At 51.5% G+C, this 16685-nt stretch overlaps 1 protein-coding gene across 15 annotated transcripts in view; it reads left to right on the forward strand.

The window, feature by feature from the left end:
* The window catches only part of Mapt (microtubule associated protein tau), a 98491-nt gene extending 81806 nt beyond the window's left edge, over positions 1–16685 (forward strand). For 10 of the 15 annotated variants that reach the window (XM_033767943.1, XM_010637462.1, XM_010637469.1 and 7 more), the window contains 4 exons: positions 5624–5716; positions 9562–9643; positions 10714–10826; positions 14679–16685. In XM_033767943.1, coding sequence (XP_033623834.1) covers positions 5624–5716; positions 9562–9643; positions 10714–10826; positions 14679–14894 — 504 coding nt within the window. In that variant the 3' untranslated portion in view covers positions 14895–16685. The remainder of the gene's footprint in view (positions 1–5623; positions 5717–9561; positions 9644–10713; positions 10827–14678) is intronic. The other 5 variants (XM_010637467.1, XM_010637471.1, XM_033767942.1 and 2 more) reach the window with 1 other exon arrangement.

Consider the following 16685-nt stretch of genomic DNA (forward strand, 5'->3'; position numbering starts at 1 on the left):
GCTCTAGATGGCCATAAGATGGCGATGGAATGCTGTAAAGAGCCATCTCCGTTTTCGGACCCAACCCTAGCACCCTTTTGTGGCCATTGCTTCCTTCTCTGAAACTGTCTTGGCTTTTCTCTGTTTACATCTTACCCTCCTCCTTGCCGAGGCGTGGTGGCGCACACCTGTAACCCCAGCACTCGGGAGGCTGAGGCAGGAGGATTGCTGTGAGTTCGAGACCAGCCTGGGCTACATAGTGAGTTCAGGTCAGTCTCAACTACATCGTGAACCCTGTCTCAAAAAAAAAAATCTTACCCTCCTTCTCCCAGCTTGCCCTCCCTTCCATTCTAGTACTGGAAATTGAACCCAGAGCCTTTGCTCTGAGCTACATCAACTCTTTTTTATGTTTTGTTTTTTTTTTTAAGACAGGGTATCACTGAGTTGCTAAATTGCTCAGGCTGGGTTTGAACTTGCAATCCTCCTGCTTCAGCCTCCTGAGCAGCTGTGACTACAAACACATCACCACATGCACTGAGCTATTTCTCTTTTCACCCCTCTGTATCACTTCTTCATCTCTGATAATCATGAAAAACTGAAGTTTTTTATTGTGTGTGTGTGTGTGTGTGTGTCCGAGATCAAACTCGGGTCCTTGTGCTTGCAAGGCAGGCGGCAGAACCACTGAGCTAAATCGCCGGCCAACTGAAGTGTTTTTAAATGCCTTACTTTTGTTAACAGAGTCCCAGTTGTCACCTTTAAAAGTGTATGTGTACAACATGTATGTGGAATAAAATGAGTCTGAAACTGGGTTAATTTGCCTCCTCTTCTGTGTCAGGGTTGGGACCCGGTGACAGGCTGTGAGGTCCTGCAGTAGCAAAGAGCAGAGCCAGACAGACCCTCCCTGGGACAGCTCTGTAACCCTGAGACCCTGCGGCACCCAGTCCTGTACGCTATGTGTCTGTGCTCCTGAAAACTCTTACGTAAACAAGGTCATCCTGAAGAAGCTTGAGGCAGTCACTGTTTAAAGAATAATGCCCATAATTCTACAGGCGATTCCCTGTCATTTGATTTCTTCTTTGGCCACTGACTTGATAGGAAACAGGGCTTCCCATATTAGTTCCCAGGCTGATCACTTGGACTTGAAGACCAGGCTTGCTGCGGACGTGCGGTGCCCCTCCCAGGTAGCTTCCCATCAGAGCACTGCACAGCCCGGCCCAGCAGGCCAGGCGGTGCTGGAAACAGGCCAGAGCTGGTCTGGGAGATCCTGGGGGCGGCTGGAGACTTGAGGCCAGGGAGGGAGCGGCCTGAGAAATCTGAGCTCAGACAGAACCAGATCAAAGCCTAGTTAGAGCCTGGGACAGCTTTGTGTTTTCTGGAAAAAGGTTTAAGCCAAAATGGACCCGCCCCAGTGGCCCCCACTCGGTGCTGCAGCCTCTTCCTCTAGGGTCAATCCTAAGCCACAGTTGCTTCTCTCCCTAGTCCCTCTGCTCAAAACTGGGAGCTCTCAGAACATTGTTCTCTCTCCTGATGAGTACTGCTAGTGTCTGTCCGGAGCTGAAGCTCGGTATCGTCTGTTATTCCAGCTAAGAAATTAGATTTCAGGATTTCAATTTTATAACGCCAGACATTGCCCTTTTCTCTCCCTTTCTGTACAATTCTGTAAAGGGTGTTAACGTAATTGGGTGACTGACTAACAGTAATTCGGGTCTGCTTTGTAAATATACTCGTGTTTATTGTCAAATCCTGCAAAAGCTTGTTGACTTTTTGGTGGGTTGAACAAGAAAAAGCCAGATGGGGGGGTTCCTTTGTCCTTTAATTCACTTGATTAATTTCTTTTTTGGATTAGTATGGAAAACAAGGTTATCTTCTTTGAAAAACTGGCTTAAGTTTTCTTTGTCAAATAAGGAGAGTTATATAACCCATCATGTTTCTATTTTTGCTTTCACTTCTAGGAAGCTCAGAGCTAAATGTAATAATCAGTCTTGTAATTGTCAGTCTCGATTACCTCCCCTTATTTTAACATTATCCTTTAAGTTTTCTTGTTTCATCATTGAGTGTGTATTTTCCGATTCCGAAGTGCCCTCATTCCTTTCTGAAAGCAAGCACAGCAGCTTCTGAGACTTATCCAATGAAAAGTTATGAATAAAAAATGATTCCCAAGATGGAATTCATGTGGGAGAAGCCAGGCAGAGCGGTGCCCGCCTGTAACCCTAGCACACTGGAGTCTGGGGCAAGAGGATCACAGGTTTGAGGTCAGCCTGGGCAACTTAGTGACACCTTCTGTCTCAAAATAAAAAAAGAATGAAGGGCGGCTCAGTGGTACAGAGCTCGCCTAGCATACAAGCAGGCCCTGGGTGGGACCCCCAGCACCGCGGGAAACAGCCATTGTGCAGAGGGGGGTGGCGACCCCTAGGGGGCGGTATAAGAAGCAGGTCCCACCCTTCCCCACTGGGGCCTGCAGGAGACAACATCAGCCTCCCAAAGGAGCGTGGTTTGGATGAATTGGTTTGCGAGGTAAAACCCTCCAGGACAGCTCAGGTGAAACTTCGTCACACGGATACCTAGAACGGAGCTCTTGGGAAAGTCGCTGAGCCTCTCCGGCCCTCAGACTGTGTCCGAGTCTATAAACCAGGGTGCCGGAGGGCACAAAAAGCCACTTGAGTGGTTCCACCGCTCGCCTCACAGCCACAAGGTCCCAAGTTCAATCCCCGGTAACAACAACAACAACAACAACAACAAAAGCCATACAGAGTCACTTTATCCAACTCCGAATTTAAACACCAGAGCAGAAATTATAAAGAAATTTGAGCATATAAAAATGTAAACATTTGTATGCCAGAAGAAACATACCTACCAACGCAACAGGAGAGTAAAGGAGCAATTCAGTAAGAACGACGTGCAGAAAAGCCAACGGCGTATCTGTGCTATTTTGGTCAAAGAAATAAGCAAAACCATTTTAATGGAATTGCATTATACCTACAATTTTGAGTTATTCCAAGGTGAGAGTGATATTAATAGCTACCACTTCCTGCACAGTTCCTATGTCCAGGCCTTATGTTCGGTGCTAACTCATTTCACCTCTCAGGCATCTAGGTCAGTGCTGTTGTTCCCATTTTACAGATGGGGAGACTGAGGCAAAGAGGGCTTAAATTGATTACCCAGGCTCAGTGGGCGAGGCAGAATCCAGCCCAAGCTTTTTGGCTGCCAACCCTGGCCTTGGCCTGGAAGAGCTCATCTCTGCCTGGAAATAACCAAGTTGGTAAGAGCCAAAACAATTATTTAAATAACCAGTGCTGGCAGCAGTAAGTAAGCTGGCTTTCTCAATACTGTTCACAGGGAAAGTCAATCCACCCCTTTTAGAAAGCCATTTGGAAAGTCATATTGAGAGTTTTCAGAATATTTATAACTTTGACCCAGAAATTCTATTTCTAGGACTCTGCTATGAAGATAATCCATAAGGTGGAAAAGAATCCCTTGCAGGAAGATGTTCATGGGACACTAATTATTTACAGTGGAATCAGTGCAGGTGCTTTGATGATGATACAGGAACAATATCCACAAAACAGGATAGCACATAGTATTAATAATAATGCCTAGGTCCCAGGGATTTAGCTCAGTGGTGCAGCACTTGCCTTGCAAGCCCAAGGTCCTAAGTTCAATCCCCAGTACCTGAAAAAAAAAAAACAAACAAAAAAAAACAATAATGCCTAGTGGGTCGCTGTGGCCAAAGCCTATAGCCCCAGCCACTTTGGGGCTGAAATGTGAGGGTCCCTTGAGCCCAGCAGTTCAAAGCCAACTTGGGCAACAAATACTAATATTAATATTACTACTAATGCTTAGGGTATATGTTACTGGATAAAGCAGGATTCTAAATTATATGTGCACAATAAATTTATCATTTGTATATATAGGTGATAGTTATATACAAGCAAGACTCAAGGAAATTGAATTAAATGTAATAGCGGTTGTGTTAGATTGATAAAGCAACTGTTTTTGTTTTTTAAACCTCTGTTTTCAAAAACTGTGTTGTTTTCTAATGAAAAAAATAGGGTTTTGTTGTTGTTGTTTTTTTTGTTTGTTTTTTTTTTCGGGACTAGGGTTGGTACCCAGGGCTTTGAGATATGTTAGGAAAACACTGAGATATAGATATGGATACGGATATGAGATAGATAGATAGATAGATATAAAATTATTTTTGAGACGGGTCTTGTTAAGCCTCTAAATTGCTCAGGCTGGGCTCAAACTTTGGATCCTTCTGCCTCAGCCTCCCAAAATGCTGGGATTGCAGGTGTGTGCCGCCATGCCTGGCTCCTGCTTTTGTTTTTATTTAAAGGAACATAAAAGAGAATGAAGAGGTGGGTTAGATGTGTGATTCTGAGGCGTTCAGATTCAGACCACTAACATTTAGACTTACAGGGGCAGGGCTGGAAGCCTGTGGCGCCTGGTCCCCAACCTGTCTCCACAGCTCTTGGTCCCCCGGCCCCAGCATTCAAAAAGGCACCAACTGAGGTCTAGTTTTACTTTCAGATTTTCAGGAACCAGAGCAGCACTGCTGGTTCTTAATTAGGAGCTCCAGTTGGCCCTGATTTACGTTTAATTAAATAAAAACCAGGAGACACTATTTCCATGCAGAGTCCCTAAGTGGGGGAGACAGGGAGGCAGGCGGCATCCCTGGTCCAGCAGACAGAATGCAGAGTTTTCTCACTCTCCCTCTCTGGGCTATGGTTGCTCATTTAATAATTTTTAGACGAATGAGGGAAAAATCACCTCTGTGCTTCTCCCCGGTGCCAAAGAGGAAACCCCAGAAATGCAGCAGTGGGGCCAGGTAGCCAAACCCACTTCCAGAGCCACTGAGAACAGAGCACAGCAGGGTCAGGCTCAGGCTCCCGTGGGTGCCTGGGGTAGGTGAGGGAGAAGAGGGTGGGAGGAGGGCACGTTCCCACCTTCCACAGATGAGAGCCCTCCTGTGCGGGACGCCATCTGTCCCCTCTGTGAGGCCCTGTGTGAGTTACCCAGGAGGTTAGGGTTCTCAGAACTAGCTGTGTGGCCGTTACGGGGGAACTTGTCCCAAGTGTAGTGACTTAAGGCCTACTCCTGAAGATTCCGAGCCTATGTCAAGCATGGGTCTGAGGTTCCCCTCAAGCTCCTGGATGGAACCCAGGGCCTCACATGTGCTAGGCCAGGGCTGCCACCACTAAGCCACACCCAGCAGGCCTGGAGTTTTCTTTCAGAGAAAATCTACAGGTGATTCCAGTGCGCAGCAGGCCTGAGAACAGTCGCGAGGGTTCTCCGAGGTGCCCTGCCCCGCGCGGAGGGTGTGTGACGAAGACACCAGGGACTTCTTATGGCTCATCCATGGATGTATGTGGGCACATTCTCTGCCATCCCAGCCTTCATCTCTGACTTACAGGCCCCTAAGTGCTTTTGGAGGGAGCCTTTCCACACACACATCTTTTGTAAAGCAAGGACCCACCTCCTGGGGTCTGTCTTGTAATCCCACGGTTGTACAATTAGCAGTTCTTCTCGGGCAACCTGCCCCTCCCCGGACACTGTGCACAGAGCACAGGACCGGAAGCAAGGGTCGGTGCAGTGCGGACGGATGCGTGTGTGGTGTGTCACTCATCCTGTTTTCTGGCTATCAAAGGTGCAGATAATTAATAAGAAGCTGGATCTTAGCAACGTCCAGTCCAAGTGTGGCTCAAAGGATAATATCAAACACGTCCCGGGCGGCGGCAGTGTGAGTACCTTCACACTTTCCATGCACCGTTCAGTGGTCTCAGTCTTGAGAAGTGGCATGAGTGTATAGACCTGCAAGGCATTGCATAGAATAAATCATCTCGGGCTCAGGAGCTCCCCGTGTACCCCAGGACAATGCGACTCAGGATCCGAATCCCACACCGTGTTGACTGTTTCCCGGGCCCCCTTCCTCGTGTTCCGGAGAGGGCTCTGGTTGTGAGGCTGCGGGGGCAGAACAGAGACGCTGGCTGATCCTCTCACTGGCCCCTCTCTGGGGCCCTCACAGCATGATGCCCATCACTGACCCCACTCCCTGCCCGGGAGCTGCCCCCAGGAGCTCCACAGCCCATTAGAAGCTCGGAGGAAGGTGACGGCATTTGGGACTGGGCTGTGTCACCTCCCCCACCCCACCTGCCGGGCAGGTTCACTTCGGGTGGCTCTAGTGTGGGCAGGTGGCCCATGTGCTCTGACCAGCAGGCACAGAGGTCTTACTGTCCCACCCTAAGGATAAGAGGGCCCACTCTCTGCTCCACTCTGTCTTCTGGTTTATACCAGCTCCACTCTCAGGCAGACTCCAGATGCATAAAGCCAGACAGAAGTGTCACAGGTGACTCTGCCTGCGGTCGGTTTGACAGAGAAGTGGCACTGTCAGCCATTCTAAATTTGGTTCCTTCCAAATGTCCCTGGGAATGCCCTGGGTCGCAGGGGTGTGACCCTGAGAGCTGTGGGGGCTCGGATGCAGGCCTTCCTGCTGCTTCCCTGTGTCCACGGGGAAGTGTGTGCACAACTCATCCCAGCTCTCTGGGTCAGCTGTGAGTGAGCCCAACAAGCTGGGAAACTGGGGGGAGGTCCAGATCCTTAGCTAGACGTGGTGGCGCACACCTGCAATCCCAGCACTCTGGGAGGCTGAGGCAGGAGGATTACAAGTTTGAGCCCAGCCTGGGAAATTCAGTGACTTGGTGAGATCCTGTCTAGAAAAAATGGAGGGAGGCTGGGTTCTGAGAGAAAGGACCTGGCTGCTAGCAGGCAGCATCGTGTGACTGCTGGAGCCTCCTGGCTGGGCTTTCCCTCCAGAACATGAGCCTGGCTGCATCTGGCCTAGAGAGGGTTTATTCTTGCAATGTGCAGCCTCTAGCCCTGAGCTCCTGACCTCCTCCTGCTCTGAGGCCTCGAAACAGCAAGTGCTTGCCCTGCGGCTGCTGCAGGCCTTACTAAGGCTTCCTCTCTAGTGTCTGCTAAATGTCTCCACTGTCTCCACTCCCTATGCTCCTGTCCCTCCCACTTACTTGTCTTCTGCCAAGAGGAGAGAGGAAGTTGCAGGCAACACCCACCCACTGCCCATTGCTTGCACCTGGGCCCCTGTGCAGCTGCTGTTTGAGGGATTCTAGCTTTGAGTCCTGCTTTCTGGCTGCTCCTGCTGATGTCTGCTCAGGCCACAGAAGAAGGCCACATGCTTTATGGTTTGGCTCATGTTCAGCTGTCTGGCAGGGCGATCGGCCCCAGAAGGCAGATGCTCCTGCAGGGGACAGCAGGAAGACAGAGTACATGAAGAGTGTGGCCTACTCCTTCTGGTGACAGGTACTTGATGGTCCCAAAGAAGTTGTAGTGCCCAGGACACATGGGTCTTCCTTCCCTATGTCCTGCCCTGTGCCAGCCTGTGGGCTAGCCTGTGACCTTACACAGAGCCACGAGATAGCCCAGGCTGACCCTGAGCACCCTCCTTGGTCTTCAGAGAAAGCCTTTCTGGAGAAAGTTGACGGTGGTTATGAGCCCTTGTACCCTGTCAGCCTCTGGCATCTTGGGGCACTGGATCCTGCCTCTCCCTTGCTCTCTGCCCCTCCCCAGCTTGGAAGGGCTCCTCTGCTTCGGGTGCCACCCTCCCAGCTGGGCTCCAGGCTCCTCTCCAAGTGTCTGTCTGCCCCCCACAACCTGCTCTAGTCTTCCTGACCACCGCCTAGGGGCCTACCCATTATCCCTTGCTCCTCTGCTCATTCCGGCTTCCATCTCCTGCCCCTGCCTCATCCTGGTTCCCTCTCACTATTGACCTTGCCCTGGCCAGAGGGAAGGGAGTGTGGCTCTGATCACAGCAGCACTGCTTCAGCTGCCCCATCTGCCTTCTGTCCACCCAGCCCAGCTCATGCTGTCCCCAGACTTGTCTACAGATGGTCCTTACCCTCTAATTGTGGCTTCGTCCAGTAAACTCGGCAGGGTGGCGCACACCTGTAATCCCAGCACTTGGGAGGCTGAGGCAAGAGGATCACAGTGAGTTTGAGGCCAGTCTGGGCTATGTAGCGAGTTCAAGGCCAGCCTGAACTATGTAAGCGAGACTGTCTCAGAAAAACAAAACGTTTTAGCTTCTTCCAAATATCCTGGAGGACCCCCTTCATCCCCGGGGGGTGTGACCCTGTGAAATGAGGGACTCAGACCCTCACTCCCCACCTACCTCCTCCATGAGCTCAGAGATGCTGTCATCCTCCTGGCTGGCCAGTGTCCAAATTCGTCCTCAGAATTCTCTCAGGCCCCTCCTTGCTCCACAGCCCTCTGGGTCTGCTGTGAGCGAACTTAACACCCGGGGACCTGGAGGTGAAATCATGAAGGTTTGTTCCTCCCTGCCACCTCAGGTACAGGCCGCACTCCCTCATCCTCCTCACACGTTCCTGTGCTTCTTTTACCTCTCCATCAGTCAACAGCAAATGCCAGCGCGGCTTCAAACTAAAATAATGTGATGGTTCCATTTGGACCTAAGTACAAGCTCCGTTTTCCTTCTTTTTTTTTTGGTACCGGGGATCAAACTTGGGGCCTTGTGCTTGCAAGGCAGGCGGTGGCACCACTGAGCTAAATCCCTGGCCCCAGAAACTCCTTTTTCTGCTGGCTTTGAGCTGATTGTCACACTTTGAGGCCACCTCTCTGCTGGAGCCTCCTGTGTCCACGCGAGGTCAGTGTGAGAGGACTCTAGGACCCAGTAACTGGCCACCAGGCCCCTCACAGCCATGGCTTTTACCCCTCGGGAGCTGAGATCAGTGGGTGGCTCAGAGGCTGCCATTCCCTGAAGGAGGGCACTGGGCCCTTGGGCTGGCTCTGAGCCCTGGTGCCTGCAGGCTCCCTGTGTGTCTGAGTCTCCTCATTGGCTGAGACAGTAAATCAGTGGTTCTGCTGAGCACCTGCCCATCGTGTTGGTGTCACTTTGCTCCTTTTGGTAAAGGTTGAAATGTCCAGGACTGTGCATGTCCAAGTGCAGGTTGGCTCTTACCCTGGGCTCTCAGCTTCTCTGGGCCCTGCCTGAAGACCATTTCGCCCTGGTGGGGAACCTGAGGTCTGCGGATGCTTCCTGGAATGGAACCCACCCATTTATGCTCAAGGCCTCTCTTCTCCCAGGCCCGGCTGATACTGCTCTCTGGCCTTTCCAGGGAGACTTTGTAAAGGGGCACATACTGATCACGTCGGTCACTTTTTCCTTTGTGTCTTCACTGAATGTGATCAGTTGATTGCATGTCAGGAAAGGGAGTCACTTTTTTACATTGACGTATTTGCTAAATAAATGGTATGACCCTTCACAATGGCCAGGTGTACCTATTTTTCCCTGAGGGCCTTTTGCTCTTCAGGGATCGGAGATATTCCAATCCCACAGTTATTCTGCCAAGACCCAGTTCCCTTGGGGCAGGTTGGCCAAACTTTCACAACACATTCTCCCACCCTGACTGAGTGTGCTTCTTGCTGCAGGTAGGAACCACTGACTGAGTGGCCCAGGCTTCTACAGCTGCTGCTCTTGCGTTCCGCCCATCACAAAATAATCCCATGTTATTTTCTCTGTCTTTCTGTTTCTCTCTTATCGTCTCTCACCTCCAGGTGCAAATAGTCTACAAACCAGTGGATCTGAGCAAGGTGACTTCCAAGTGTGGCTCGTTAGGCAACATCCACCATAAACCAGGTAGCCCTTGCTAAAGGCGAGGGTTGGGACAGGAAGGTGCTGAGGTGGGAGGGACAGGGCGGGTGAAGCGGCTGGGAAGGACCCATAGGCTGAGTGTTAAATACGCAGCTTGCTGGGGCCTGGGGTGCTCGGCTGCTCCATCCCTGAGTGGGACTGTGCTGGCCAGGGTGAGGTGTGGAGGGAGGGGAAATCAGGTCTTAGCTCAACCGCGGTTCTCCAGCAGGCTGTGCACAAGGTGTCGAGGGCTGGCAGTGGGCCTGATCTGGCCCCTAAAGGAGTCCCAAGACAACATGGGATGCTTCACACCCCAGCTGCAACATGAGACCCCGGGGCCATTGCTATGCTCTGGCTGTGGCTTTTTAAAAACAGAAAATGAGGCCACTAGAGCTCCTCCATGTTACTGTTCACCCTGCACTATAGAGAAACCGGTGCTGGCTAGTGTAGTCACTAACCCCATGTGGCTAAGGAGCACTTGAAGTGTGGCTAGTGCAGCTGAGAAACTAATTTTACTTAACTCGAATTTTAGTGGCTACATAGCATGAAAGGCCAGGGAGGGAGGGAGAGAGAGGGTCAGGATCTTTAGTTTGACATTCAGTTGGATTCCAAGGTCTTGTCGGGTTGTAGCTTACTTGATGTTGATATTAAAAGACTTCTCTTGTTGGAAGTCAGCCAATTTAGAATTTAACATAATTTCCCCTGGTATGAGTTTACTTTTGTAACATCTAAGGAGGAAGAGTTTGCAGAGTAAATATTTGATGCATACTTTGATTAAAAGGAGGAGGCAAACTGTTTTAAAGCCCTTTGCAAGGACCTACTTGTATCCAAACCATTCTGATGAGAGGGGCTTCTCAATTCCTAAAGGGCGGCCTCTGCTTGGAATCACTTGCTGGGCCTCTGTCGGAATCGCGGTGAAAGTCCCGTCAAGTGCTCCCCTGCAGAGTAGTGCGACCTGACTTATTTTGCTGTGCCCCAGCAGGTCCTGGCACTTGGCTCTGTAGGCTGCAAACCTCAGTGAATTAGGCTGAGACCACTAAACCACAGAAGAGGCTTTTCTGTGTCTTGTGTTCTAGGAGGTGGCCAGGTAGAAGTGAAATCTGAGAAGCTGGACTTCAAGGATAGGGTCCAGTCGAAGATCGGGTCCCTGGATAATATCACCCATGTCCCTGGTGGAGGAAATAAGAAGGTAAAGGGGGCAGGTCGGGGAGGAGGCCACAGTCAGATATGGGCGTTGCCTGGACCAGGCTGGTCCAGCTTTTGAAGGAGGAAGTGAAGGATCTTCTATAGATTGGCTCAGTGCGGACTCTCGGCAACAGCTGCGACATTGGGTCCAGGTGTCAGCTGCCGGTTGCAGTCACTTAGGAGCTTTAACAAATGTGAGGCTGGAGATTTGGGCTGATTGGTTTTGGGTACAAATGGGTGTCTGGAGTTTTTAAAGCTGCCATGTGACTTTTAGTGTCATCAAAAGTGAGAATCACCGTCCTAGGCCTTGGGGCTCCAAGCACACACGAGAGCACGTAACGGTTCCCAAGGCTGGCCCTGGGCACCAAGTCCTAGGAACATTCGTAATTTTCTAATTTGGTTGCTAGAGAGTTCACACAAAGCAGTGATGCTAAAATCCCTGCCTGTCCATCATGGAAGTGTCCGCACGGAGGCTGCCGGACCGTGACGTGCCCAGCGGCCCCGGGCCATGGTTGTCTGTGCTGCACCTGCGAAACCTCCCCGGCCCTGCACACTGTGTCCGTGTGGCTGCACACACAGCTGCGGCTGCAGCAATCTCCCGGGGCTTCCCACCCGCACCTGCCCTGGGGTCCTGGAGGCGGCTCCCTTTCTGGCTCCTGCAGCTGACCGGGGAGCGGTGAGGGAGAACTGTGAGAAGGGGCACTGCTGAAGGTGGCACAGCTGGCAGGAGGTGGCAGTGGGGCTCTTCCCACCATGCTGTGCTGGGTGGCAGCCTGGAGCCCCTGCCTCGGCTGTTGCCACAGCACACCCTTGCCCTCCATTGCAACCCCACCACCTCTGCCCCTGGTTCCGAGTGGGCAGCCACCCCCCATATGTGTTGTTAGGCCCACAGCATAGTTTTGTGGGGAAGCATTTGCTGGTATGATCACCCCGGAACGGGCCCCCCGCAGGGCTGAGTGGAGGCGAGGAGTCCTGGCCCCCAACGCTTTCTAGCTCCCTAGGGTGCCCAGTCTGGTGTCTATGGAAGACCAGGTAAAACAAGCTTCTGTGGTACTTGTGGAGCCTCAGGTGCCGGAACCCTTCCCAGTACCTGGGTCACTGTCAGAAGTAGGAAGATAGAGGGGCAGGAGCCATGTACCTGAACACAGGGCAGAGCCCAGTGCTCTAAGAAGCAGAGAAGGTTCTCTGCCACAGCCCAGGGCTCCACCATTCTGTCCCACACCTACCCTGGTGGCCTCCTGGCCTGGGATACTTCAGTGATTCTCTCATCTGGCGCCAACCCAGAGCCTGGTTCAGTATGCCTGGGGCCAGCCTAGGTTGTTGAGATTCCCTGGGTAGAGAAAGATTTCTGCCTGTCTCTGGAGAGTTCTGGAAAAAGTGCCAGGCTTGACTGTGCTTGGAGATGTCATTTAGAGGAGCTCTGCAGATTTTCAAGCTCTATTTCTTCTTCAGCAAAATGGGATGGGAACAGCTTCATCCTAGTGGGCTTGCGACCAAATAAGACTGGCCCAGAGGCTGCCTGGTATGTCCCAGTCCTCTGAGAACCTGAGTTAGGGACACCATGGAGTCCAGACTTCTCAACTCCTCTGCTGCTTCCTCAGTTCTGTGATGGCCCACAAAGGGTAGGCAGACCCCAGCCCCTGCTCAGAAAAACCATCCTGGGGCCGCCTAACAGAGCCTCCTCCTCAGATTCATCTCCTGGTTCGATGAGCAAAACTGCTGACAGTCAGTGGAGCCTGTACAGGGTCAGCCCCCTGGGTTCCTTTCAGTTTGGGAAATTTTAAACTTCCTAGGTATCTATTGCTTTTTTCGGGGGTGGTGGTGGTAAGAAACAAAGCCTTTAAAGAAACATTAACGTAAAGCTAGGTTTGATGGTACAGGCCTGTAATCTCTTCTACTGCGGCAGAGGATTTGCAAATTCCAGGCTGGCCTGGGCTACATAGGGAGACCCAATCTTCAAAGAGAAAAAGAAAGGCGGAGGGGAGAGGGAAAGAAAAAGGAAGGAAGGAAGGGGAGGGAAGGAAAGAAGGAAAGAAAGAAAAAGAAAGAAAGAAAGTGTTCTTATCAAAACTTTTCCCAAAGAAAGAAAGTGTTTTTATCAAAATTTTTGTCAAATAGCCTTTCAAACATGGTAGTATGGAAAGTGTCTCTTTCAGAGTAGTGGCTCTAGCCAGGCATAATGGTGGACAGCTGTAATCCCAGTACTCTGGGAGGCTGAGGCAGGAGCCTAGCCTGGCAACTTAGGTAGACCCTGTCTCAGAATAAAAGTAAAAATAAGTAAGGGCTGAGGATGTAGCACACTGTGAAAGCTCTGGATTCAGTCCCAGTACTGCAGAACAAATAAAAACCCAAGGAGAGAGATGTATGCCTGTGGCTTCAATGGGAGTCCGGGTTTTCTGTACAAGCACATTCAAGCCCCGCAACAAGGGCTCTGCACACACGGTCCACAGAGCCTGCAGTTGTATGGGTACACATCTGTACACATTCCTTCTGGCTTCATCAGACGCCGAGTTGAGGACAAAAAGCACTATTGAGAATTACAGCCGGGTGTGGTGGCGCACGCCTGTAATCCCAGCACTTGGGAGGCTGAGGTTTTCTGTACAAGCACATTCAAGCCCCGCAACAAGGGCTCTGCACACACGGTCCACAGAGCCTGCAGTTGTATGGGTACACATCTGTACACATTCCTTCTGGCTTCATCAGACGCCGAGTTGAGGACAAAAAGCACTATTGAGAATTACAGCCGGGTGTGGTGGCGCACGCCTGTAATCCCAGCACTTGGGAGGCTGAGGCAGGAGGATCGCGCGGAGAGTTCGAGATCAGCCTGGGCTACACAGTGAGTTCCAGGTCAGTCTCAACTACATAGTGAGACCCTGTCTCAAAAAACGAAAAAAGAGAGGATCGTGGTGAGTTTGAGACCAGCCTGAACTACATAGTGAGTTCCAGATCAGTCTCAACTACATAGTAAGACCCTGTCTCAAAAACAAAACAAAAAAACAAAAATTACAGTGTCTGCTGCTGTGGGTTAATTATGTACCATTCACACCTCCAGGTGATGCTTTCCACTTCCAAGTTTCCCAGTCTGCTTTGGGACTGCTGGCTACATTAGGACTCCTGGAGACAGTTCTTGATCTGCAGATCTTCTGTTAAGACTTTCAGTTGCAAGTGGGCAGTAATCTAGCAAAACAACACACAGAACTTGGGTGTAGGCCATCGGTTCAAGGCTTGCCTAGCATGTGTGGGACTTTGGGTTTGAGCCCCAGTACCTCCAAAAAATGCCTTTGCTTCTAAGATACACTTGCATATGAAATGGTGTGTGCACAAGATTACTAAGGGTTATTCACACACAACATTGCAACAGCAAAAACTGGAACTCTTTATCCACTTGCAGGGGAGTAGGTAACTTTGGACTCGTCTTCTGTGACGACATATACTGAGCAGCCATCAGCAAGCATGAGAAAGCTCTCTGTACCGAGGACAGAAGACATTAAGTTTAAAAACCAAAGTGCTGGACTAGGGATTTAGCTCAGTGGCACCACGCCTGCCTCACAAACACGAGGTCCTGAGTTTAATCTCCGGTATCAAAAAAAAAAAAAAAAAAAAAGCCAAAGTGCCAACACGTGTCTGTCGTTACTATACGAATTAAACAACACATCTGCATACGTGTGGGGTAGCTCTGCAGGGCACTCTCTCTGGGGAGGCAGGCGCGGGAAGGGTCCTGCACAAGTACTGTCAGTTGGAAGACAATCTCCGACCCAGCTCTCTCCCACCCGAGGCGGACCGGGGAGAGCCGTTGGCAGGCTTGTCCTTTCCCCGGCAGCCCCCTCACCCTGTCCTCCCCATATCGTCCCTGTAGATTGAGACCCACAAGCTGACTTTCCGAGAGAACGCCAAAGCCAAGACAGATCACGGGGCAGAAATCGTGTACAAGTCCCCCGCGGTGTCTGGCGACACGTCTCCGCGGCACCTCAGCAACGTGTCTTCCACCGGCAGCATCAACATGGTGGACTCGCTGCAGCTCGCCACGCTGGCTGATGAGGTGTCTGCTTCCCTGGCCAAGCAGGGTTTGTGATCAGGCCCGGGGGAGGTCAATAATCGTGGAGAGAAAAGAGAGAGAGAGAGTGTGGGAAAAAAAAGAACACTGACATGGCCCTTTGCCTCTGCCCTCCCCCGCGCTGCTCCTCACAGATGGGTACAGAGGGACACCACCTAACCTGCTTTTGTCGCTCGGCTCGGTTCGGGACTTCAAAATCAGTGACAGGAATAAGAGCAAATTTCATCTTTCCAATTGATCAGTGGGCTACTGTTTTTTAAAATATATAAAAGCACCGCCACACCCAACATTTTCTGGGCAATTCTTTTTGACTCTTTTTGTTTCCCGAGTAGAAGAAAGTGAAGGAGAGGCTTAGAAAGCTGTTTTGGGGGAGTTTCAAGGGAGTGGGGCGCTCACTGCCTCTGGCCCCCTCCTGGGGGTGTCACGGGGCAGCAGCAACAACAAAGGGTTTGAAACTTGGTACTGGGGCCACAGGCAGATGACAGCAGCCCTCGGAGGGGTGGCGGGGTGGGTCAGGGTGGGCAAGGGAGGAAAGGCTGGGTGCGAGGGACTGGAGAGGGGACACGGGCCCCTGCGGAGTGTCGGGGAAGGGCAGCGGGAAGGGCCTGCCATCTCAGTGACCCACCGCGGTCTCCCACCTATGGCTTCTTTTCTCTGTGTGGGTGTCGTGCGCCCCTCTGGAGGGTGTCCTGGGTGGAAGAAACAGGAGGCAGGGGAGGGACGGTCAGTGGGAGGGGCACCTTGTGGTTTACTTCTTCAGAGACTGACCTTTACGCCTCAGAAACCCAGCCTTTTTCTCCCTCCCTTGCAGGGTGGGAGTTCTGGGCCAGGCCGCGTCTCCCTTCCTGCAGAAACCCTGACGGTCATACTGAGTTCTGAAGGTTTGGAACCGTAGCCCCGGGACTTGAGGGCTCTAACCAGTCCTCTCTGTAAGGACTTGTGCCTCCTGGGAGCTAATCCTTCCCAGCCTGGGCCTCGGCATCCAGGGAATGTCGGGGAGGGGTATGTCTGGGCGGTGGGTCCTGATCCTCTCATCCCTTTCATGGCCACTGCGGCCCCTCTGCCTGTCCCTCTGCGCCCATGTCTGCTGTGGGAGCCCAGTCACTGTCTTACCCCTCATTACATCATACTGGCCAAGGGCCCTACCTTCCTCACTCCCGGTCATGGACACTGGTTAGATGTGGGGACACCTACTGCAGTAAGTGTCCAGGTACAAGGGCTAGGTTCAATCTCTAGCTCTAATTCCACTCATCCAACTGATGTGCCTGCCACAGGAAATCTAGTGACCTCGTTTGGTTCTCTCCCCTCCTCCCATCGCACATGAGCCAAGGTGGGGCTACTCGGGCTTGATCTTAGATGTTTTTCGCCTCATTAACTTGGAGAGCCGCCCCAGGTCTGCTCCCAGGCCTTCCTATGTTGAGCTGGCAGCAGAAGGAAGGGTGTGTCCTGGTTGTCACCGATGGCATCAGGATGGGCAGGCGAGACTTAGGGTAGGGTCACACTCCCTGTCCCCACTCCACCCAGCTTGTGCTTGCCAACCGTCAGAGTCCCATGCCGTTCAACTCCACACACATGGAATCAGCCCTCCAAAGCCCCAAATGAAGAAAGTGCCCCTTGGAAATGGTTCTTACCCGAGTCCCAGCCGGAAGTGATGCTGTCTGGTCTGTGGGAGCAGCTGAACATATACATAGATGTTGCCCTTCCCTCCCCATCTGCACCCTGTTGCATTGTGGTTGGACTTGTCTTTTTATGTTTGGATTCACAAGAGTGACTATGATAGTGAAAAGGAAAAAAAAAAAAAAAAAAAAA

The sequence above is a fragment of the Fukomys damarensis genome, unplaced genomic scaffold (assembly GCF_012274545.1).
Source record: "Fukomys damarensis isolate Sample0158 unplaced genomic scaffold, DMR_v1.0_HiC HiC_scaffold_23, whole genome shotgun sequence".
In the NCBI taxonomy this organism is placed as follows: domain Eukaryota; kingdom Metazoa; phylum Chordata; class Mammalia; order Rodentia; family Bathyergidae; genus Fukomys; species Fukomys damarensis.